Source organism: Lipomyces japonicus (assembly GCF_038497905.1).
Source record: "Lipomyces japonicus strain CBS 7319 unplaced genomic scaffold V1514scaffold_50, whole genome shotgun sequence".
In the NCBI taxonomy this organism is placed as follows: Eukaryota; Fungi; Ascomycota; class Lipomycetes; order Lipomycetales; family Lipomycetaceae; genus Lipomyces; species Lipomyces japonicus.
This window is the reverse complement of record NW_027117862.1, coordinates 18,448-41,755: the sequence shown is the minus strand read 5'-3', so window position 1 is coordinate 41,755 and position 23,308 is coordinate 18,448. Positions and strand designations below refer to the sequence as shown.

At 40.5% G+C, this 23,308-nt stretch overlaps 12 protein-coding genes and 1 non-coding gene across 13 annotated transcripts; 6 read left to right on the top strand and 7 right to left on the bottom strand.

The window, feature by feature from the left end:
- Positions 1 to 394: 394 nt before the first annotated feature.
- On the bottom strand, positions 395 to 1,409 carry V1514DRAFT_321994 (uncharacterized protein; the record flags this gene model as incomplete). The annotated part of the gene is made up of 3 exons (XM_066926087.1): positions 395 to 593; positions 1,219 to 1,296; positions 1,348 to 1,409. 3 exons carry the CDS (start codon positions 1,407 to 1,409, stop codon positions 395 to 397), a joined length of 339 nt encoding a protein of 112 aa, XP_066781437.1.
- A 1,339-nt stretch (positions 1,410 to 2,748) lies between these two features.
- Positions 2,749 to 6,891, top strand: V1514DRAFT_285037 (P-loop containing nucleoside triphosphate hydrolase protein; the record flags this gene model as incomplete). Its single annotated transcript, XM_066925154.1, has 3 exons — positions 2,749 to 3,891; positions 3,972 to 4,748; positions 4,801 to 6,891. The coding sequence occupies 3 exons, from the start codon at positions 2,749 to 2,751 to the stop codon at positions 6,889 to 6,891; spliced, it is 4,011 nt and encodes a 1,336-aa protein (XP_066781436.1).
- A 246-nt stretch (positions 6,892 to 7,137) lies between these two features.
- V1514DRAFT_336539 (60S ribosomal protein eL34) lies at positions 7,138 to 7,941 on the bottom strand. The gene is made up of 3 exons (XM_066928556.1): positions 7,859 to 7,941; positions 7,566 to 7,687; positions 7,138 to 7,459 (listed from the first exon to the last, which is right to left on the bottom strand). Exons 1-3 carry the CDS (start codon positions 7,893 to 7,895, stop codon positions 7,247 to 7,249), a joined length of 372 nt encoding a protein of 123 aa, XP_066781435.1. The 5' UTR covers positions 7,896 to 7,941; the 3' UTR covers positions 7,138 to 7,246.
- Positions 7,934 to 9,262, top strand: V1514DRAFT_336535 (RNA-binding domain-containing protein-containing protein). The gene is made up of 4 exons (XM_066928555.1): positions 7,934 to 8,296; positions 8,360 to 8,401; positions 8,497 to 8,633; positions 8,707 to 9,262. The coding sequence occupies exons 1-4, from the start codon at positions 8,254 to 8,256 to the stop codon at positions 8,893 to 8,895; spliced, it is 411 nt and encodes a 136-aa protein (XP_066781434.1). The 5' UTR covers positions 7,934 to 8,253; the 3' UTR covers positions 8,896 to 9,262.
- On the bottom strand, positions 8,918 to 10,168 carry V1514DRAFT_336533 (Endoribonuclease L-PSP/chorismate mutase-like protein). Its single transcript, XM_066928554.1, has 7 exons — positions 9,849 to 10,168; positions 9,674 to 9,734; positions 9,534 to 9,610; positions 9,377 to 9,446; positions 9,245 to 9,303; positions 9,129 to 9,194; positions 8,918 to 9,081 (listed from the first exon to the last, which is right to left on the bottom strand). Exons 1-7 carry the CDS (start codon positions 10,146 to 10,148, stop codon positions 9,052 to 9,054), a joined length of 663 nt encoding a protein of 220 aa, XP_066781433.1. The 5' UTR covers positions 10,149 to 10,168; the 3' UTR covers positions 8,918 to 9,051.
- Positions 10,169 to 10,345: 177 nt separating this feature from the next.
- V1514DRAFT_t92 lies at positions 10,346 to 10,417 on the bottom strand. Its single transcript has one exon. It is a non-coding gene; the product is annotated as a tRNA-Gly (tRNA).
- A 1,287-nt stretch (positions 10,418 to 11,704) lies between these two features.
- Positions 11,705 to 12,589, top strand: V1514DRAFT_321989 (uncharacterized protein; the record flags this gene model as incomplete). Its single annotated transcript, XM_066926086.1, has 3 exons — positions 11,705 to 11,750; positions 11,796 to 12,076; positions 12,134 to 12,589. 3 exons carry the CDS (start codon positions 11,705 to 11,707, stop codon positions 12,587 to 12,589), a joined length of 783 nt encoding a protein of 260 aa, XP_066781432.1.
- Positions 12,590 to 14,066: 1,477 nt separating this feature from the next.
- On the bottom strand, positions 14,067 to 16,168 carry V1514DRAFT_336523 (GNS1/SUR4 family-domain-containing protein). The gene is made up of 4 exons (XM_066928553.1): positions 15,303 to 16,168; positions 14,983 to 15,003; positions 14,867 to 14,915; positions 14,067 to 14,801 (listed from the first exon to the last, which is right to left on the bottom strand). Exons 1-4 carry the CDS (start codon positions 15,726 to 15,728, stop codon positions 14,278 to 14,280), a joined length of 1,020 nt encoding a protein of 339 aa, XP_066781431.1. The 5' UTR covers positions 15,729 to 16,168; the 3' UTR covers positions 14,067 to 14,277.
- Positions 16,038 to 17,525, top strand: V1514DRAFT_336521 (Cox6p: cytochrome c oxidase). The gene is made up of 3 exons (XM_066928552.1): positions 16,038 to 16,338; positions 17,112 to 17,275; positions 17,344 to 17,525. The coding sequence occupies exons 1-3, from the start codon at positions 16,181 to 16,183 to the stop codon at positions 17,460 to 17,462; spliced, it is 441 nt and encodes a 146-aa protein (XP_066781430.1). The 5' UTR covers positions 16,038 to 16,180; the 3' UTR covers positions 17,463 to 17,525.
- Positions 17,526 to 17,562: 37 nt separating this feature from the next.
- V1514DRAFT_336519 (tRNA-guanine(15) transglycosylase-like protein) lies at positions 17,563 to 19,327 on the top strand. The gene is made up of 2 exons (XM_066928551.1): positions 17,563 to 18,018; positions 18,092 to 19,327. The coding sequence occupies exons 1-2, from the start codon at positions 17,787 to 17,789 to the stop codon at positions 19,276 to 19,278; spliced, it is 1,419 nt and encodes a 472-aa protein (XP_066781429.1). The 5' UTR covers positions 17,563 to 17,786; the 3' UTR covers positions 19,279 to 19,327.
- Positions 19,004 to 20,108, bottom strand: V1514DRAFT_336517 (transcription factor subunit Med10 of mediator complex-domain-containing protein). The gene has a single exon (XM_066928550.1). It carries the CDS (start codon positions 19,915 to 19,917, stop codon positions 19,390 to 19,392), a length of 528 nt encoding a protein of 175 aa, XP_066781428.1. The 5' UTR covers positions 19,918 to 20,108; the 3' UTR covers positions 19,004 to 19,389.
- Positions 20,109 to 20,719: 611 nt separating this feature from the next.
- Positions 20,720 to 21,849, top strand: V1514DRAFT_336508 (S-adenosyl-L-methionine-dependent methyltransferase). The gene is made up of 4 exons (XM_066928549.1): positions 20,720 to 20,961; positions 21,036 to 21,179; positions 21,263 to 21,445; positions 21,522 to 21,849. The coding sequence occupies exons 1-4, from the start codon at positions 20,908 to 20,910 to the stop codon at positions 21,774 to 21,776; spliced, it is 636 nt and encodes a 211-aa protein (XP_066781427.1). The 5' UTR covers positions 20,720 to 20,907; the 3' UTR covers positions 21,777 to 21,849.
- On the bottom strand, positions 21,776 to 23,299 carry V1514DRAFT_311178 (glycolipid 2-alpha-mannosyltransferase-domain-containing protein). Its single transcript, XM_066925792.1, has 2 exons — positions 22,745 to 23,299; positions 21,776 to 22,693 (listed from the first exon to the last, which is right to left on the bottom strand). The coding sequence occupies exons 1-2, from the start codon at positions 23,157 to 23,159 to the stop codon at positions 21,921 to 21,923; spliced, it is 1,188 nt and encodes a 395-aa protein (XP_066781426.1). The 5' UTR covers positions 23,160 to 23,299; the 3' UTR covers positions 21,776 to 21,920.
- Positions 23,300 to 23,308: the final 9 nt, after the last annotated feature.

Below are 23,308 nucleotides of genomic sequence, written 5' to 3'. Positions count from 1 at the left end.
AGACAATAGAATAAAATGATACAAGACGACGCAGTAATAAGTCTTTCGTTTATCGTTTATAACCTATCGTTCCTGTTATTACCGTATCGTCTTCTTGTCTCGTTTTATTCTATCGTCTCGTTATCGTTTCGCAGTCGCCGTTACACATTCTTCGAAAACTATATATTGTAAATATTTTTCATTTAATTGTTGTTCTCCAAGCAGAACGTTTTGTATCATAGTTCCGTTTCGTTTATTAATTCATCCGTTTATATATATTTATTTATCGTTCCGCTCGTTAGTAAGATATACATGGCGGTGTTATTGCGACATAAAATGAATCGTTCCCCAGTGGCCAAGGATGATTGCGATAACGCAGTACGAGCTGACGAGCAGGGTCAAGATAAGCCTGTTCCTACTGCGAATTATCAGACATGAAATCCTTGGCACAGTCGGGGATAACTCGAATTGCTTCGGCATCAGGGCAGCGGTTGGCATCTAACCTGGACAAAACGTCCCAAAACCCAGGATATTCAAGGTCTGCCTCGTCAATGATCCATAAACCAAGTTTATATCGGATAGTGTGATGTTCGAATGACGTTAATATTGTGCTTCTTCATAAGAATCAGGTTCTGCTTGGCGAACCCTACAAACTCTAGAGGCACAACCCGAACCGAGCCGAGGATGATTATCTTCCCTGTTTACTCCACTAAACATGACCGGCGTGCCGTTTACGATACTTGATCATGCCCACCTGCCTGACCCCATTTTTTGATACTTCTGATGGAGAATGCCTGGCCTTGTTTCTTGTTTACAGTTTGAATAGCAGTTCATAAAGATGCGGTATCTCTGCGGTCCACAATTTAGGACGAAGCCACGGAACCGTGACGGAATAACGATCTTAATCGGACGTTATTTTGACTTTTGCTGACTTGGAAACTGGTGTTTGTCCAGGTCAAAACCAATAGTTGCAAATAATTGATGCCCAGGCTGGTTGACTCCGTTGAGAGTAACTTGAATATTGACCGTGACGTGGTGATAGAGGGAAGTGGACATCAGTTATGACGTAGATCATCGATATGATCTTCTGTATCAAACGCAAAAAAAGAGTAACATTTCTGATAATGGCTTTGCTGATTATTAAAAGAAAAAAATTGCCCAAACCAAATGGCTTACTATTACCACGATTGATCTTGATTTTCAATGTAAGATCCGCTCGACCATTATTGATACACTTACACTTTAACCACTTTCTCTTCATCTGCAGCATTCACAACCGACGTAATGTCAAACTCGGCATTGTTTCGAGAACCTGTGCTTTAGTGTCGGTCAACATAAACATGGAATGCCGAGTCCACGCCATCAAACTGCAACCTGATCTCACTGCCGGGCTTGAAAGAAGTAGCAAGCCTTAGCGGCCGCTCATACATACCGGCCAGGTTTTCGGTCGGCACTCGTAGCGGATCAATCCGGAACGGAAACACGATGTTTGTGTAGTAAGGATGGTCGTAGCCCTGAAGCTGCCACTGCCGGGCACGGTAATGTCGTCCCAAGAAGCCGTGGCCGGATCATGAATCACTGGTGCTGTCCATAGTGACGATGCATAGTAGAACTTATACGGTCAGTTGAACACTACCGATGCTTCTGAAATGTGATAGGTCTCATGCGCAATTGCAATACGACAGTCTAGTTTTCAATGTCTCCGAACTATAACATGACTGATGGTTGGGTTGATGTTGTTTATGATAATGATGAATTGAACCATTGCTTGCAGGTAGTTGGTTATACAAATACCGGTATACTATACGAATAAGCCTAAATTTTTATGAATTTTTTAACTATACCTTACGTTATCGCGAATGCAATTTGTCAGGGAACAAATAAAGATAAACTTCCTTAACTATGTATATAAACGCACAATCGCATTTTTCACGTGTCCCACCACGTCCTTATCGATAAATAAATAATACACGGCTAAAATTTACCTTATGTACAGTACAAGTTGTAATTTGTAAATTATGTTTTTTTTTTTTTTTTTTTTTTTTGGCGAACGACACCGATTGTATTTTATTTATTTCAATATTCAAATAACAATTGGTTCATGTGACGATTACTTATAGAATTTTCCATGATAATTAATGGTATTTTTGCAAAACTTGTCCTGTGATGAGCGAATTAGTATATAAGAATAGTTATGTACAATTCGTATATGTACAATAGACTTCTTGCAGATACGATTGCGGCTCGATAACAAAAAAAACATTGCCATAATTACCCCCTGCATTTTGTGATTTATCAGTCAAAGCTGATTAACATATTGCTTGTTGTTTGAATCCAATGCGGCATATACGCATGGAAACATCAGTTTAAATAACTATGAAATACGAATGCGGGAATTTTAGTAATCTTGGCTTCTGAGCTTTGGCGATGTCGGTTGGTCGTCCAAGCGCTCTTATCGATAACAATTTTTGGCGTGCAGATATCGTTTGCAGACGGACCGTGCAGCACTTTCTCCACATAACTTGGTACTGGGCACACCGCATAGGCTTGTTTTGGGACAATAAACGCTTGGGCCTTGGAATTTACCTCTTCTTGTTGCTGACGGGATGCTTGATATCTATCAATACTGGAAGTGACAAAAAAATGTGGCTGATTTTTTTCAAATTTTTTAGATAAAGATTATGCCGCTGAAATATCCTGTTTATTTTTTTTTTTTTTAAATATCCTTTTTGAAACGAATTTTTTAATTTCACCTAGAGTCCAACCGTAATGACAAAATCCGAAGCGGATTCGATCTATGACGAGAAGTCGCCTCTTGATGGTTCTTCCGCTAGTCTACTTTCTGGCAAAGGCTATTCTGCCATTGACGGCCTTGATGATGAGTTTTCAGGATTATCTGAAAACGATGCAGAGATTTTGAGAAAACAGATTCATGTTCCGAGTGTGCCTGCCTCGTTTTTTCGGCTTTTCAGATATGCAGATAGGACGGACAAGGTCTACCTGGCAATCGGAGTTACTGCAGCTATTTTGGAAGGCTTGATGAAACCTCTCATGGGTTACGTGTTTGGTTATGCTACTCAAAACTTCACTGACTTCAGCCCAGATGGTTACATGAATTATTATAACGGAAGTAGTTCTGAAGGATTTTCATATAGTAATGCAATCAATCACAATGCCACGGAATTTAATAACCACACAACCTTTGGTTTTCAAGAGTTTCAAAGAACCGAATTTGTCAGGAATGTCAGCCGTCAGTCATTATATCTTGCCCTAATCGGTATTGTTACTGCTATTTTGGCTTATATCAAGTCGTTCATATTTATTGATCGTGGCGAGGTATTGTCTGCCCGAATTCGCGAACATTATTTGGCAGCAATTTTGCGACAAAATATTGGTTACTTTGATAAGCTTGGTAATGGTGAGATCACAAGCCGGATCTCATCTGACACGGTGATGGTTCAAGATGCCATGTCTGAAAAAATCTCATATGTCATCACTCACTTAACCACATTTATCGGCTCCGTTATTTTGGCCTACACGCAGTCGCCAATTTTGAGTTCCATTGTCATTGGTGATGTTTTTCTGATTATCTTGACATCATACATTGGTTCAAAGAAGGTTACCGAGTATGCGGAAAAGGCACAAGAAGGTTATACTGTCGGTGGATCTGTTGCGGAAGAAGCATTTTCTAGCATTCGCAACATTCAAGCATTTAGTATTCAAGATCGCATGGCATTAGCTTACGAAACATTTCTTGACATTTCTGAAAAATGGAGCATTAAATCTGGCATCGCAATCGCTTTGGAAAGTGGTTTTACATTTTTATTCGCGTTTGGAATTGATTCGCTGACCTTCTGGAATGGCACCAGAATTTATAGCCAAGGAGATATCACGGTCGGCCAACTAATGACGGTAAGTTTTCACGATATTGAAAAAAATAATAATAATAAATAAATGAAAAGAAAATCGTCGGTAATTAATTTTTGATTTAGTGTTTGATGTCCTTGTTTACTGGCGCATTTGCGTTTACAATCATATCTCCATACCTGGCAAACATTTCCACAGGAGTTGCAGCCTCCTCAAAGATATTTGCGACAATTGATCGCGTGTCTGCGATCGATTCATTAGCAACCGACGGTCAGAAATTAAATCATGTTAATGGGCATATTGAATTTAAAAATGTCAGGTTTATTTACCCGTCGCGACCAAATGTTACGGTTTTGAATAACTTCAATCTTAAAATTCCTGCCGGCAAAACTGTCGCGCTTGTTGGAGCGTCTGGTTCGGGCAAGAGTACTGTGGTCGGCCTTATCGAGCGATTCTACAATCCTGTTTCTGGTTCGATTTTGCTTGACGATCACGACATTCTTTCACTCAACACACGATGGTTGAGACAGAACGTGGCATTGGTATCACAAGAGCCTATTTTATTTGCTTGCTCAATCATGGAAAACATTGCGTTTGGTCTTATTGGGTCCAAATATGAGTTTGCTTCTGAAACGGAGAAAAAGGAACTTATTATTGACGCTTGCAAGCAAGCTAATGCATGGGATTTTATTCAAGGTTTGCCGGAAAAATTAGAAACAAACGTTGGCGAGCGAGGATTTTTAATGTCAGGAGGTCAGAAGCAACGTATTGCTATTGCAAGAGCTATCGTTTCCAATCCCAAAATCTTGTTACTTGACGAAGCAACGTCTGCATTAGACACGAAGAGCGAAGAAGTTGTTCAGGCTGCATTAGACGTGGCATCCAAAAACAGAACCACTATTGTAAGTGTTTAATTAATGATGACTTGACAAAATATTAACAGGTGCCAAATAGGTAATTGCACATCGCTTGTCGACCATCAGGGATGCTGATTTGATTGTGGTTATGCGTTACGGTGAAATTGTCGAGCAAGGAACTCACAAGGAGCTTTTGGAGAAAAAATCAGATTACTACAACTTGGTGCAAGCTCAGTCAATTCAGGCCTTGCAACATGAATCATATTCCATTATCGAAAAAAACGAAGAGGAATATTTTGATGGCACAAGTGGGATTGAATTGACAACAACAAGATTGACAAACATCAACACGTCAAGGTCATTTGTGCACGTTGAAAATGATCGTGATGACAAAAATTTAGGTTCCACAGAGTCAATCACAACCGTGCTTAAATTTATTTTTAAACTTGGCAAGCCTGAATTAACCATGACATCTTTTGGTTTCCTGTTTGGTGCTTTCACTGGGTTCGGTTATTTATCGCTTGCAGTGGTATACGGTGTCATGCTTCAAGGTTATCAAGACTATGGCATGCCAGGATTTGGAGATCAGCTCATGAAAACTGTATATCCCATGGCCATTACGCTTTTCGGACACGGTTGCTTTCTATTGATCACGAACTCCATAGCTGGCAGCATGTTTGGTACGGCATCTAGCAAGCTTGCCCGCCGTATTCGGTCAATTTCTTTTAGGCATTTTTTGCGTCAAGATATTACGTATTACGACAATGAAGATAATTCGGTCGGGTCTCTTACTAATAATCTTTCTCTTGATGCGCAATCTATCGAAACCATTGGCGGTGCTACCACGAACAAGCTTGTTGAATCAGTCATTATCGTGTACGGAGGCTTGATCATGTGCGTTGCCGTAGGATACAAGCTCGGCTTGGTAATGTTTGTTTCCGTGCCATGCGTAATGCTGGTTGGATTTTTCCGGTTCCGGTTTTTGACAAACCTTCTTGAACAATCCAAGAAGGATAACAAGTTGATATCGAGTTATGCTTGCGAAATCACGTCTTCGATCCGTACCGTTTTATCATTAACCAGGGAGCAAGAAATTCTTGAAACGTATCATAATACTTTGAAACGGGTTATTGAAAACAATCGATTGGCTAGCGTTAAATCAGCACTGTTCGACGGCCTGTCCCGAGGCATGCAATTTTTCATAATGGCACTAGGATTTTTTTATGGCGGGTTGTTAATGTCCCAAAATGAATATTCACTTTTCCGGTTTTTTATAATTTTCATGATCATCGTGTTTGGTTCGGAGACATCCACGACCGTGTTTTCGTTTGCACCCGAAATGGGAAAGGCAATTCAAGCAGGCAGGAATATTAAAAAATTATTAGAATCCGTTCCCGAGATTGATTCGTGGGCCAATGATGGTGATGTTATCCCTGAACATGAAATTAATGGCAATATTGAATTTCGAAATGTTCATTTCAGGTATCCGACCAGGCAAGAAGTACCCGTTCTTCAAGGCCTGAACTTGAAAATCAACAAGGGACAATTCGTGGCCCTTGTTGGATCTTCCGGATGTGGCAAGAGCACGACTATTGGACTTATTGAATCATTCTATCGACCTCAACGTGGATCAGTTCTGTTTGACGACCGTGATATTTCAACACTAAACGTGACCAAATACAGGGCCAATATCGCGTTGGTGCAACAAGAACCGGTGCTTTACTCTGGATCGATAAAGTATAATGTGTCACTTGGCTCGATCCATCCAGTATCTGACGATGACGTAATTGAAGTATGCAAGCAGGCAAACATTCATGACTTTATAACCTCATTACCAGATGGGTATGATACTCTATGTGGTACCAAAGGTACTTTACTTTCGGGAGGTCAAAAGCAAAGAATCGCAATCGCTCGTGCCTTGATTCGTAATCCCAAGGTTCTTCTTTTAGATGAAGCTACGTCGGCTTTGGATTCAGAATCGGAAAGAATCGTGCAAGCTACGTTAGATCAAGCTGCAAAAGGTCGAACCACGATCGCGGTTGCACATCGATTGAGTACGATTCAAAATGCGGATGTCATTTATGTGTTTGAAAATGGTAAGGTATTGGAACAAGGAACTCATCAACAATTGTTAGCAAGTAAAGGGAAATATTTTGATTTGGTTCAATTACAAGCATTAGAAACTTAGCAAAAAAAAATATTGCTTCGTATGCCTTTCACTCTTTTCTTTTTTTTTTTTGGTTTGTAATTTTGGTATTAAATAGAATCTTTTTTCGTATTTTCACATTAGACCGTAGCACTGACCTTGTTGGATTTCATAATTGATTGAGCAAAAAAAAAAAAAAATCAATGCAAGTTTAATTATGGTATCTGTAAACAAGGCTTTTTAATGAAGTACTGATAAGCTCTCTTACTCATATCGAGATGACTTGACAATAATATAAATTATTGATGTGTAAAACGGTTTGATTATCGCATAATTGTACAAATGCCTATATAAATCTTTTCATGACTTTTTGAAACACCCCATTACCCGCCAAAATTTACTTGGACTTCTTCTTTGGCTTCTCAGCCTTGGGAGCAGCGGCAGCGGTTGACTTGACAACCTTCTTGACGATCTTCTGCTCTTCAACTAAGAAAGCACGAACAATTCGTTCACGGACGCACTTGGAGCAGTAAACACCACCGTACGCACGCTGCACGGTCTTCTGAGGCTTGGAGATCGTGGCGAACTTTCTTGGTCGGAGGGAAGGAATCTAAAGCAAATCTGTTAGTACTCCATGTTTTTTTTTTCTTTCCCATTTGATTTAAATGCTTCATCGTGTTTTCTTTTTTTTTTTTTATTTGCAATTTTCAACTTACTCCGGGAAGGTAAAGTTCGCAGCCACCGCACTTGGCTCTCGATGGGGTCTTGGTGACATGCTGGTATACAAGCTTTCCACCAGGGGTCTTGACGATCTTGACCTTGTTAGACCGGGTGTTGTCTGTTGATGATTTGCGTTAGCCAATCCATAAACTTGCCCATCAATCAGTCAATATCCACGTCCAGCACTCTCCCACAAGCAATCCATGAAGTAACCTCTCCCAGGAAAAAAGCCGGCCGCGGAATATAACTCAACAAACAATAAAATCAAATAATAAATGATGATGCATACAAGGATTTCTCTTTCTGTAGGCGAGTCTCTGAGCCATTGCGAATGTCGATAATTTTGTCGAGGTTTGCTGATTCCGGTCAAGTCGTTCACTAATCTCGGGGCGCCAATCTGACCTTTGACAATGATTGCGATGTTTTGCCCAATACTAAACAAAACGTGACTGGGTTTTTGGTGCTGCGCGACAGATGCTAGGGTTGTGCCCTAGTTTAATGAAATAGAGAAGGTGGTTTTAAGTTGTTAGTACCCGAACATACTGCGAGTGCCTGCCTTCGTGCGTAAATCTGAGAACGAAATTGGTTAAGGGTACAGGGGCAAGTCAGTAACGATTGATCAAAGGGTCGCCTGCCGAACGTGAAGCTGTCCATCCAAGCTAGTGACTCAAGTATTTGCCCGACATGGTCGAACATATGGATATAGACGAGATCAGCAAGGATTTTGGTAAGTCATGGAATCTTGAAAATATTATTTGTTAGATGCAGATATTAATTAATCTTGGTACAGAGGCTCCTCCTCACGCGCAGTTTGATGCGATTGCTGTCAGATGTAGGTTAAACCAAATAGACAACAGATCATTTCTATTATCTGGGATTATACAAATCATGGTTGAAAATAGTAGCAATAATAACGCTTGTGTGTAGCAATTGAAGGGTGGATAGTGCTGGCGACAAACATTCACGAAGAGGCCACCGAAGAAGATTTAAACGATTTCTTTTCCGAATTTGGCGACATTAAAAATCTGCATTTAAATCTTGACAGGCGAACAGGATACGTTAAGGTTAGTTTTTTTGCCGCCTTGTTCAATTTTTATTGTTTGTCTATGTGTGTTTTTAATTGTATTTTATAAACAGGGATACGCATTGATTGAGTACGGCACGGCCGCGGAAGCCGAGAAGGCAATCACGGAATCACGAGGAGCTGAGTTGTTGGGTCAAATCATTGAAGCCGATTTTGCGTTTGTGCAACCACCGGCAGAGCAAAAAATTAAGGGAACCGCAGCACGAGGAAGGAGTCGCAGTCCTACCCGTGCGGTTCGTTAGATATCTTGGTTCGCAATTTTTGCTTTGTATTATATGTTTATTCGTGCACCTGGAGTTGTTGGATAATAAAAGTGTAATAATATTTTTGAGTTTATTTTACTTTTGAGGTACTTATTTTCGTTATGAATCATGAAAGAAAATAATTACAACCTTGAACTATTGCAAAGCAATAGCTTCAATCTCAATCTGGTAAAGTTAGATAGTTGAAATTCAGCAAGGTTGATATGACTTACGCGAGCACCGAGTGGAAGCTGGTGAATGGCAATGCAAGTTCTGGCAGGCCTGTGGGTGCCAAAGAACTACGTAATGTTAGCCGAACGCCCTCCATAAATAAGCAACCGATTCATACCTCGGAGTAAACCTCATTGACATCCTTAAAGTCAACCATGTCAAGAAGATAAACCGTGACTAGAAAAAAAAATTTTATGATTTAGCACAGCACCTATAGAATTTCAATGATTTCTTTAAATCTTAAACGTACCCTTGACGATCTTATCGATACTGGAACCAGCAGCTTCGACAATGGCCTTGATGTTCTGCAAAGATTGAAGCTAGAGAAAAAAAAAAAAAGAGGTTTAGCATGATTTAATTTTTTTTTTGGTACCATTTGCGGGATATGAAAGTAAGGAATAACTAACAGCAGCAGCCTTGACGTTGTCGGAGATAAGCACTCCGTCAGAAGTCATTGGGATTTGACCAGACAAGTAAATGAATCCTACATTTTGAAATTAATTCATAATCTCAATTTGCATTATTTGCCCATAATTGATCTTTTTACCATTCACGGCGATCGCTTGAGAATAAGGTGCCTTTGGTGGAGCAGAAGCAGACGTGGAAATCTAACGCAAAAAGTTGCAAATTAGCTTGCTTTTTCCCAACAAAAAAAAAAAAAAAAAAAAGGACCGGAGGAAATAAAGATTTTGCTTGAATCAGTTAAAACTGTGACTACGTACAACTTTCAATTCAGAAGACATTTTGACAAAAATTGTTGATGTTGTTGAAAAATTAAACACCGAGACGTGATTGCGAAACGAACAAGTTTTTGATTGATCAATTAATGAACGTGCACGGCCTCCGCCGCCGCCGGCCAAAAAAAATTGTGGTCCCGGACGAGAAAGATTAGCAAGCGAGCGGTACGTCACAAATGGACGTAACGTTTTCATCAAATTAGACATTTTTAATAATAATAAAAAACGATGAGTTCTACAAACTTGAATATATATATATATATATATATATTTGAACTTGTACATAAAATTCTTTTATAATGGACTTGTTTCTTGAAAATGTGGAATCACAACTTTGTGGAGGCCGGGTATTCTTTTATCAGTACCATTATGAGTTAGTTCGAACATGATTAACAAATTGCAAGGCGTATAGCGTCTACATCTATTCGCAAATAAAAATTGATAAGAATTACCACACAAATAAACATTAGTAGAAAAAAAAATGAACGGTAGGAGAATCGAACCCCTGTCATTTGCTTGGAAGGCAAATATGATAACCACTACACTAACCGTCCAGTCATCAAATAAAAATTATTTTACATTTCTGTCATGTAATCACATATTTGTCAAACATTATGTAATTATATAAATTTTTTTTTTTTGAACAAGCTGTATTAAACTAACGTAATTTTATTTCAAACTACACGTTAAATTTGAATGTAAATTTGCTTTTCAATATAACGTAAATAAACCTTCGATATAGTAAGATAAAGCTGGAAGAAATATTTCGTCGGGGTCGGGGTCGGGGTCGGGGCACGGACGCAGAACACGGATGTCTACGGAACGGAGAGCTACGTTATAACTAGTTATTAAAATTGGTTGACCGTCCTCCTCCTCCCAATTCCTCTAACGGGGAAATATATAGTTTTTTATTTACAAAAGAGCAATCCATGATCCAAAATCATTAGTAGATCTTATCAACACCACGTTGGTCAGCAACCTATCTCATAGGTGCATAGCCCCCTACTCGGGACGAATTCATCTGATCAACGCCACGTTGATATGCATGTTCCTGTCGATTTCACACCTAACTATGGTGTTCTTGATCCTATGAACATCTGACATTGCGTCACCATGTTCACTTTTTGTCTCACACCACCCAGGGTGTTCTTGACCCCGATCAAGAGCAGTGACATAATAGGTTATGCCTCTCGAGGTAGCGTCTACTCGCGCTCCTCTCCAACAAGACGGCCTTGTTGTTTACTGTCTACTACCGCGACCACCACGTGGTACTATACCCTTAGTGTGTACTAATCCCTTAGTCAGTAAGCAATGGGTAAGATGTCCTTGTACAAGTATATGACAAAGCGCTTTACCTATTACTAGTAAGAATATTATACAGGTGTATAATTAAGGAGGGAAGACTAGCAATAGGCAAGGAGAAAGGTATATATAGACATATCGGGGTAAGGTGTCGTAGCCCTACTCCTGGGTGGCTTCCGTTACTCTAGAATTTATTTGCATAACACTTTATGAATGCTTTCCGACGAGCTGTAGCAACTCACGTCCGAACCTTATTTGCCAGATGAACGTCGCCTAAAGATCAGAGCATTTGATGATCTTGTCTCGCGGGTTGAACCTTGGCAGCGTACTGTGACAAACTGGGCTGATAACTATTATCCGATTACTCTGCTACGTGTCATGAAGGAAGGACTCGAAAACCCGGACAGGTTTTGAGATACTTCTTTGCGTACCTCACGTCAGAGCTTTGTCAAGCGGGGTTGAGTTTAAATAATGTCTCGTCAGACCTGGATAAGAGTTCTCACATTACACGGTCTACTGTTCCCACGGTTGTGAATAGCATGACGGCAATAGCTACGGATCTCATGAACGTTTTTTTTTTGCTTTGTATGTTACATAGAAGATTAATTATGCTGTACTTACTTTAAATAGTCAAAGCATCGGTCGGGCGGACACCTGAAGTAGCTAGGTCGTCTGAATTTGTCGATCCTGATCACGTCGAGGGCGTATCATCTCGTATGAGAGCCTTAAGAGATCTATGCCTTACCCGTGATGATCACCGATGTGTGATAACTCACAAATTGGATATCAATCAGATTAAAAAATTACGTAGACAAGGCACTATAACTGGTAATGAGGAGGTGGAGTTTTTAGAGGTAGCGCATATCATTCCCCATGCTCTGCTGTCATATCCTGACGCAGCAACGGAGCTGGTACGTTCATAGCTTTATGCATGATGAATTCTTTTTCTGACTGTTAAAATGCCTGAGGCGAAGAGAGTTGCATTTCAAATGTTGAAAATGTTTAATGTTGATGTTGTCGCTAGACTTGAGGGGCCAAATATAGATACCCCAAGGAATGCTATCACTCTTACTTCTTCTCTTTATCCTTTTTTTGAGACTTTCAAAATTGTCTTCGAGCATGTACCGGATACCAAATGTACGTATAGGGTTGATTATATGGACCCCTTATGCAGAGGGTTTGTCGTCCTTCCTGTTACCGTGACGTTTGATAATTCGCCAAATAGAGATATCGAGTTGCCTTCTCGCGAACGTTTGGGTATCCATCGTGCGATTGCCCGTATTCTTCACCTGAGTGCTGCGGGTGAGTATATCGACACGTTCTTGGAGCACATGGAAGATTACACGGTAGCGAAGAATGGTTCAAGTCCTCTTGATAAGTACGTCCGGCTAAGATTGGCAATGTCGCCAGTGACGATTCATTAAACAACGTGTATTAGTTTGCAGGTGTGCAATGCAATGATATTTCAAAAACAAAATTGATTAAATTGAGAACTTCAATAGAAGCAAAAAACGATACCAAAGAAAACCAAAGAACAAATCAAAACTCAATATGGAAAAGAATCTATTAATTCACTGGTTCGGTAAAGATAATATGGTTTTGAGAACATGTAAACGGCAGATTTGGGATTGTTTGTAGTCGATACAACGAAAACAAACCACATATTTTCATATTATTCCAATTCGCCTAGCTTTGTACGTCAAGACTTTTTTACATTTCGACTTTAATTTTAAATTCACGTTTACTAGGGCTGTTCACGGTACGATATCTGCAAAAAATCATCACGTGACTGGTATTTTACTAGGGCGAGCGAATTAAAAGATCTTTGCCTTATTATGATTATATTATAATTAAAAGATATATTTTTCCTTCATTTGGGAGCTCTGACAGCATTGCAAAGTGAAAAGTAAGGCGCGTCACCCTTACAAATGTTATTGTATGTTCGAGTAAAAGAGTTACGTTAAAACACTTGTGCCTGAACTTGCAATTGCGTGAGCTTTTATCCAAAGAGATCATTGTTGTTAAGGATACGATTCCAATGGATGGTTATGAAACTTAGAATTGGGTCCACTCTTTTATTATTACAATAAATAGCAGTCTAATTCACAAGCTTAATTTTTAGTTTTTCTAACATCTATTATTCATAAATATTAAACATATTGACTACTTATACTGTTGCTTTGATTCATGGCAAATCGATATCGAATCAGAAGTTAATCAATGGGCGTCGTACTGTTTGCTGTGTACACACTGTGTAACTAACTAGTTAACTAATTACTTATTTGAAGTTGTTTGAAAGTTTATTGTACGAAAACATACCGGGAGAATATATATAAATGGAGCACCCCACATTCGCAGCCTGCCATGACCAATCAGTTAGCTTACAATTGAATCTATTCAATCTATCTCTACCATACCTGTTATGTCCAATCGGTCAGCTTATAATTGGATGACCGCCAGATGGTCAGGGAAGCTTTCATTTTTATGTAGTACATAGTACGTTCTTACATTCTCTAACCTAGGTGCCCTTCCAAAACTGAATAGCGGGTCTTTTCTTACCCTCTATCTTAAAGCACCTCAGAAGGCTCACAACCCGGAAGACTAAAACCATACATTGAGACACTCTTTAGGTCAATGCCACACTTACGCCTAAATTGCTTGTACTTTTTCGGAATTCTTTTTATTCAGGTTTCCGTTAAGTGTTAATTTTAACCGCCAATCGCTCACTCACTTGAAGACGATGGGCGAATGCTAACTTTATCGATGCGGCGCTCCTTCATCCACAAAATGGATTGATTGATTTGGACCCTCAGGCTCCGTCAATAAAAATTAATCGATCAATGAATCAACCGCTAGAAAACACAGGTAAAATTGAACAAGCTTCATCATTGCAAAAAAAAAAAAAAAAAAACTGGTATAACAAAAGATATATTAAACTTATAATAATTTTACATGATTAAAAATTTGGCCTCTTCCATAAAGAAGCAATGCCTTACCGCGGTTTTTATCAGGTAAAACAAAAACCGCGTACCGCGGTTAAAGTTTTTTTTTTTTCCCTTCGTCGTCTTTATATTACAATAAAAGATTTCAGACCGTCGACGGAAAACGCAAGTCAGACCTTCTTGGACGGCTTCTTGGCAACCTTGACAGGGCTGTCTTCCTTCGCGGTGGTGGAAACCTTGCCGTCAGCCTTGACGGATGTGTTTTGCTTAAGAGCGGAAGCCTTTTTGGCATCAGCCCTGGCCTTCTTGCCCTTCTTGTGATAAACATTGATGTAAAATCCAATGAAGAGGAAAAGATAAGACGTGATCAGCAAACAACCATACACGGCGGCAAACTCCTCACCGGCGCATTTGCCAGCATTGGGGTAATGTGGAAAATAAGTGCTGGCAAAATAGGTGTAAGATGCAAAATAGATAAATCCGATATCGATAATGAACTGAATAATTTGAGTTCGCGTGACCCACTCCTTCCACCAAACACGAATGCCGCAAGAAGACAAAAAGTAGTAAAAATACATAATCACATGCACAAACAGGTTTAACGTAATAACCACCCATGAAACGGATGTGTGGCCAACAATCTGGGAGTAACAAAGCGCAGCCGTAGCACCATGATGAAAGCTATGCAGGAAAGCTTTTTTTTTTTTCAAGTCAATAATTTGAACAAAGAAAAACAACAATACTTAAATGTATGCTTACTCAATGGCTTCTTCTTGACAACTAAAAAGACGGTATCCAACAATTCAAACTACAAAATAAAAAAGGTTAGTAAAAGCCGAGGCACTTTAGGGCAAGGGTAAAAAAGGTTCACGTGCATATTTGGTGAGATAGTTAAGCTAGAAGAAATCCAACAAAGGTTAGTGACGGCCCAACAAATAATTCGAAGCAGCGAAGAAAAAGAGAAAAAAATCCCCCCCGTAGTAAAACAGCAACAAATAAAAAATTCCAACAAGTAAATAAATAAACAAAAAGCCAATTTCCCGGGACACGGTGTCTAAAGATAACCAGATCCGCCGAATTGAGGACTGCAATACACGTACACGACGCGTCGTCATTGCGTATAGACATATAAACAAAATTTAAACCGCGGCAGACACGACTGAAAAAAAAAAAAAAGTTGGAAATAAACACTTACATAATAAAGAGTGACAATGGGTTGAGTCCATGCGCCTTCGTTGCAAATTGCGTAGAAAAGACCATGACGATAAAGAATTGGAAACAATTGCTCAATAAAGAGAAGCAAAAGTAATCCGGAAATAAAAGTAAGCAACAGGTTATGAACCCGAAACAAGAAAGTAAACTTGAAAGGCTGAAACCCAGTCATGATCTTTCTGCCGCCAAGAATGACAACATAATAGCTGGCAATGGTCACGATGACCGGGGTCAAGGTCGACCAAGGCAGGGTACCTTGAACAAATTCAAATTTGGAAGGATCCCATTTGAAAAGAAACTTTGACGCTTCAGTGAAAGCATCCCATAAGTAAAAACCGAACGGTCGGTCAACAGTGGGGGCGTGTGGCCGCAAGTACTCGGGCACAGGACAGGTATAAGGACACGGCATGACTCACGACACAAACAAACAACAAACACGCGAACCACCCAAAAAAACAAAAAAAAAAAAAATGAAAAAAAAATTGGGCAATTGGCGAGAGGAATTGGTTAGCGAAATGAAGAACCCGGTGGAGAAGGAACAGAACCGTGAAAAATTAATGGGCGCCGGTTGAGGAAATTTATTTTTCTGTTCGAGCAAAGAAACGCGTGCAAGCTATGTAATCAGTTACATAATAACGACCGAGGACGGATACGTCGGGGCCAAAAACAAGAAAACGCAAACTGCGAAAGTTTTTGTGAAAAACCGGGTTTTGCGAAACTGCGTTTTGCGCTAAAAATCATGAAAAGCAAAACATTTGGTTGGCTGAAAGCTGCCTCGAATGAAGTTCTCGCATTCCAAGCCGTTTGCTTTCCCTTCTTTCCATCTTTGCTGTCCTCTCCGCATCACCACACAACCCAGCAATGTCCGCTGTATTCCGCTCTGTTGTTCGATCATCTCAGGTCCGTCGGGCTATTTGCATCAACGCTCGTCCTGCGATCGTGGCTGCCCCAAGACTTGCCTTTTTGAGAAAGTACTCCTCCGCTCACGACGAAGAGACTTTTGAAGAATTCAACGCAAGGTAAGGCGAATATTCTCTGGTTTTTCTTGGTGATTTGTTTTCAGTTTCGATTTGTGCGTGCGCCCCAATCCATCTTTTACTTTTTTTCATTTGTTTTTTTTTTTTTGTTTTTTGTTTTTTGTTTTTCGGTTATGTCGAGAATTGCAAAGGATGGTTTTAGCCGATTATTGCGGCACCGCCAATCACTACTTCAAAACCAACATGAGACAGGATATTGAATATTTTTTTTTCGATTCCTGATTATTGTTTCTACAATGTTGCACCAACCATTACTTCAGTTTTAATAATTTTGATTCAACCTGTTTTCAAGGCCAACCCTAGATTCGACGGGCAATAAATATTTTTTATTTTACTTATATATCTTCAATCAGTTTGCAATGTTTAGCATTTTATCATCTACATTCAATTATACGTGACAGATGAGTTTTGGATATCGTTTGTTGCTATCATGATGCCGATATTTTTCAGTGACGAAACATGGTACGATTCTGGATGACTTTTCGTTAGTTCTGGTTGGCTGCAAATTGTGGCGCAGCAGCAAGCGCAAGCCACACTTCTTTTAAACTGTCAAACCAGAGCTTGCGCGATTTAAAAAAAAAAATATCATCTTTAGAATCAGAATTTCTTTCAAAGATTGCCATGTACCGGGTCAGTCATTTTCAGTTTGCGATTCCGGAAGTTATTGTTTGGATTGTTGAACGCGCGCGCGCATTCGGGCACCTGAAATCAAAACAGTGCGATCGGTTATATTAATTTTATTTTTTATTTTTTAGATTTGAGAAGGAATTCGATGGTGCTTACGATTCGTTTGAAGTTCAACGTATTCTCACAAATGCATTTTCCTATGATCATGTTCCTTCGCCAGCTGTTATCATCAAAGCTCTCGAGGCAGCCCGTCGTGTGAATGACTTTGCCACCGCGGTCCGTGTTTTGGAAGGTAAGGTCAAATGAAAAAAAAAAAAAAACAAGCATGTCATATAAATTTCTAATTTTTTTTGGATTTAGCTGTCAAGCTTAAGGTTCCAAAGCCGGAATACTACACGGCCTACCTTGAGGAAGTTGATGCTTTCCGCAAGAACCTTGGCGTGCCTCTCGCTGAAGAGTTATTCCCTGAAAGAGAATAAATCAAATTATAAAATTAGTCATGTAATTTCATAATACAATGAATAAGCTTCTTTTAAAAAAAATTATGTCAAAAGTCCATTCTGCTAATGCATTTTAACATGCATGCGTTTAATTACTTAGTATGATGATAATTATTTCTTTGGGGTGTATCTTTTGTACCGTTTTGTCATTAAGGACATGTAGTTTTTATCATATTTTGCTGTTTACCTGACGAGAAAACAGATTACAGATTTTCAGGGGTTTCTCAAAATTTCGAGTTGCAAGCAAACCGAGGAAGTACCGTGAACCAGGCACTGGTATTAACTCGACAATTGTTGAAAAACATGAGCACCGTAGCATCTCCTTCGTCGCCGGCGTTCAAGGTATTGCATAATCATGCCAATTCATTAGCACGGTCTGGCATCTATCACCCATCGGTCGTGCCAGGCGTGGCGTCGGCCATTGCGACCCCTAATTTTTTAATCCCAACTTCTCGAGGTACGATTCAACATCTGACGCCAGATAACGTGCAACGTCATGTGAAAGTACCCGGAGTTTATATTGGCTTGGAAGATTGTAAGTTTATTTTTTTTGTTTTGTTTTGTTTTTGTATATAAAGAAGTTTTGGTTTTTAACAAATGGTGGCAAGTCCTGGACCGGTCTGCCAGTCGGACGCAGCTCACTGAGGCAAGCACGACGTTGAGAGATTATGTTTCGTTATTGCCTCAGAATGGATTGCCTGACAGTCTAATTCCAATTTTTCTTGCCGTTCGTCGATCAAACCCGGTGCCGGCTACTCATGCCAATTCAGATACCAACGTGGCCATGGCCACGTCCGATGGCTTCAACAGCTTGCCGTTGACCGAATTTTTCTCCATTGTTCAACGGCTTAAGGATTCGGCCACTGTTGTTATTAGTCCGCTGGATGCGCCGACACTTCCGGTTAGCAAGATTGGTGGCAACCGGGTGAAAAAAATGATCTCTCGAAACGAGAGGTGGAGCTTGGCAACATTGAAGACACTTGGTGCTCAAAACAACGTGATTGTTCCCGTTTTGCCAGGGTTGACTCTTTCATACCAGGCCACGTATTTGGATAGCTTGATTACAAAAGGTGAAGAAATTTACGGCAAGGCATTGGACGTGAACATTGGTGGCATTTCATTACACGGCTTAGGCAGCTCGTTTGTGGAGCCGTTTGTGGAGCCAGAATTGCCATCCACGGCCAAGAATATTGAACTTGCCAATTTACCTGCCGAGTTAAAAAACGGCCTGCGATTGAACCTGTCGTATTTAACCGGACCACACGACGTGTTGCGAGCAATCCGAAACGGGCATGACATTTTGATTGGTGACTGGATAACCAAAACCACGGATGCCGGGTTTGCATTCACGTTTGAATTTGGCAATCATCATCATCAGGCTGATCAGTTGCAAGACGACCGCCAAAAAAAGCCGATCAGCATTGACCTGTGGGATGCGGACGTGTTCAAGGTTGACCTGAACTCGCTCAAGCAAGATTGCACGTGCTACTCCTGCGCAAGGCATCACAGGGCATACGTGACTCATCTGTTGTCAGCCAAGGAGATGCTGGCGTGGACGTTATTGCAAATTCATAATTTACATGTTGCAAATCAGTTCATGGAACGGATTCAACTGTCGATCAAAAATGGCACGTTTGAAGAATTCGTGACGAGTTTCACGAACCATTATGCTGAAGGAAAATTTAAGGCTAATGCCGGTCCGAGAGCTAGAGGGTATCAGGTTAAGCTTGCAGGTAACACTACGGGCAAGCTAAACGAAAGTCCGTTTTCCAAGAATTTTGCTGAACCTCAATAGATGAAATTAAATAAACTAAAAATATAATAGACTTCTTTCAAAACGCCGATAAAACATATATGCCCAAACCTGAAAATAAATAATCTGATTAAGAATTGTGATCATAGCAAATCATTGGTGGTCACCACCATTGGTGTCTACTTTGATATCATCCCCGTTCGTGCCTGGAGGTGGGGGCGGCGTATTTTTCGGATAGCTTTGGCCAGAATTTTGAACCACAAAATCCACATCGGCAGCAAGTTCTGGGTAAGCTTGCTTGACCATTGCACCTAAAATGTCTCTGAAATCTCGAACAGCTCTCATCTTGCCGTTAACGAACTGGTTTTGCTTAACCAGCAATTCGACAAATTCGCGACTGTAAACGTTCGGATTTCGTCCGTCTTCAATGTATTGCACGATTTCTCTTGGCACGAGCACGTCCGATACCGATTCTTGCGCATGCTTGTCCAATGATGACAGTTGTGACGTGAGAATGTTTACCCGAGCGATCGTGGCATCCCGGCTTTGCGGGACTGATTCGTAGTCATGAACCGCGATGCCGAGTTCGAGCAAGGTCTCGAGAAGCTGTCGCAACCGATCTTCTTGATTTTTGAGATTTGGTGGCGTTGGTATCTGTGCCGTGGGATCGTACGAGGACATTGTTTTGCTTTGTTAGATCAATAACAACCAATCTTCACTTTTTTCAATATGCGCGCCAGGTCGCGGCTCAGCGTGAATCTTTAAGGCTGCGTTACAATATCTCGTTTCGACTGTTGCAATAACCATCATGGGCATCTGTATACTTGTTTTATCAGGCTACAATCTAATTCGGTTTTGCAGGAATACGTTTATAAACCCGTGGTGTGTACGTAAAAGCAAATGGCAGTGATCCATCTATATTATCATTGTGCATCACCAGATCGCACACGAAGCAGCCATGATGATCTCATGCTTTCAATGCAAGAATAAACAAAGCATCAAACAGACAAAATATCTGTAACTCCAAGTTTACAAAACCTTTTTGGTTTGATTTAGTTTAACGACATTCATTGTATGGTACAAGTAATAATCACCCGCATCTGTTTGCAGGCTGCTTGAATCAACATTTAAAATGCAAAATGCCACGGCTGCTTAAGCAAGTCTCAACCTATGCATCAACTACGGTCAGGCTTGAATCAACGTGTCCGATATGCTTTAACACTCACCGTAAATGCAGAATTGTTCCGCTTACCGCTTTCCATCTTCCTCCTACTCCATTTTTTTTTTTGGCATCATGTATTGCTAATGTTCATAATCATGTATTTGTGCGTTGTTCTTAAGCTCTCGGAACCGGTTTCGTGTTGGCATTGAGAAAATGATAGACGACAATAAGGCCCATGGTAACCAGGCCGAGCGAAACCGCCACCGTGTCAAGTTGTTTGTCTGAAATCATTGCAACTTACACTCACGTACGCGGCTTTTTGGCAATTGTGTCTGCGATTTTTTTTTTTGTTTTTTTTTTGCTGGTGTTGATGTGGTTAAAGGTACTGAAGAGGCAAACAGTCTAAACTACGAATCAAACTAATTGGTTCCCCGTGAGGTCGCGACTTTTGTAGGCGTTGGGAGATTAATTAGGCAATCTTCAAAATCATTTCACGTCAACCCACAATAATGGCTGATCTTCATCTTTCAGAAGTCGACAGACTACAAACCAAGGAATACTGGGTAAGAGCTGTCCTGCATGTTTTTTTTTCCCACCTAAATACCGTAAGGCTAACATTTGATTCACATCAAAAAAGGATTCGAGGTACCAAAAAGAAGACGATCAAAACACGTTCGACTGGTTCAAAACATTCGCAGACCTGGAACCGTTCCTGCGACAACACATTCCATTTAAAGATGGACACAAGCTGAAAATCGTCATGCTCGGTTGCGGCAACAGCGTAGGTTTAAAATTTTTGGGCGCATGATATGCAAAGTTTGGGCATAAAAACTTACGACGTACGCCTGCGGTTGGCATGTGTAGACATTGTCCAAGGATCTTTATGATGCCGGGCTGAAGCACATTGCGAACGTTGATTTCTCACCGGCATGCATCCGCCAGATGGCACTGCTCCACAGGGACGACAAAGAGATGACGTGGCACGTGGCCGACGTGCGGGACATGTCTGGGTTTGAACCTGCCACGTTTGATATCGCGATCGATAAGGTTAGGATCAGTTGTTCCGTTTAATACAAAGGCTAAGCCGTGCCGAGTTGGATAGCTAACGTTCAGTTTTTTCAAGGGCACGTTGGACGCGTTTCTGAGCTATACCGGATCCGTATGGGATATTCCAGATCATATCAAGCAACCTGCAATCAAATACATGGACGAGACCAACAGGATTCTCAAGCCTGACGGCAAGCTTCTTTACATATCATATCGGCAGCCACATTTTGCCAAGCTCGTGATTGACCGCGAGTATTGGTCAATGACTACAAACACGTTGACTGATCCTGGTGGGTCGTTTGATTATTTTGGATACGTTTTACAAAAATAATCCCTGGCATTTAGTTTATAATTAATCCATAATGATCTAATGATTCGATAATGAATTAATAATTCCTCTTTAATTCCTTGTGCAAATAATGTCCCGTATCCCAATATGCCAAAACCAACACCAAAAACAAAAAAAAAAAAAAAACTAGTCTGCGTGACCATATTTGAAAAAATTTCCAATGCAGTTTTCAGGACTTAACCAGTCCGCATCAGTGAATTTGCCAGCCTTGCAGCCAGAACATTTATCCGACATTGGGCAGTTATAATACGGTTGATGAACGTAACCGATATCTTTAAACCAATGAATCTTGGTTTTATCTAAAAACAATCCCAGCCCGATACTATGAACCGGCGCATCCCCCCATCGTTCATAAAAGAACCCACCCCGTTGGTCAAGATAATTAAAATATTCTGAATATGCTTTTCCCCTAAAAAAATTCATGTCACCAATTTCGAAATTTGACCAAAAATGACACGTCGAATAACCGTTGGCAATTCGATTATGATCCGGCCGAACCTTGTCATCGATCAGCCATTGCAATGAGTTATTAGAATCCACATATTCTGGATGTTGAGCTATGAATTCAAGAGTCGTCGGCCAAAGTGTTCTGATACTTTGAGGAGAGTCGTAGATGTTGATCACATAGCCATATGTCTTGTCATTATCTTCCATGTATTTGAACACGTCATAATCAATCGAACAAAAATATTTGGTGTTGGGCTCAATTCTCCAATACCATCTAAAATCTTTCAATGCTGGATGTTGATAGAAAAGTCCAGAATTCCATCGACACATTTTGCGATACGACGGAAGTTTGGCATACATGATGTTGTCTTCAACCAAGATGTCATTTGAAACGTCCAAGATGTCCTGGTTAATCCACTTGGGAGTATCCCAATGTTCTCTTGGGATGATCTCTATGCGATCGTTAGTACTCTTTTCATGACGCAAAATTAAAAGGCTCGTACCGTATCTGCACGTTGCCTTAGTAGACGCCTGCGTTCGCCGCTTAAATTGTTCTGAAAACGGTTCGTCGTTAAAAAAAGTCCATGGATAATTGAACTTTGAATTAAAAGTTCGCTCGACATCCTTCATCGTCCGCACGAGCCCATTGATCTCTGAATTCCGTGCCAAAACCAAGAGCGTGGCATTCGCTCGCGACTGGCTGTCGTCGTCAGCCCGAACAAGCCTGCCCCGTGGTTCTCCCACCGGTTGCATTAACGGATTAAATGTTAACGGCCTGCCATCTCCTGGAACCCTTTTTTCATGTTTTTTAAATAAGAGCTTCCTGGCTGCGCCTTGAAATCTTGAGGCAACTGCGATCAGGATGGCCGAAAAGATTGCAAAAACTATAGCCTGGCGCCATCGTTTGGTCAATCGCATGCTGCCACGCAGATCTCAGATCAGCAAAAAAAAAATTGTTGTGAGGACAGGCAATCAATTAAGAACAAGGATACATCCGGGATGTATGTGAAATCTGAATTGGCTCGTCATGTACTTTGCTATGGGCTTTTATAAGTGAACGTAAACGA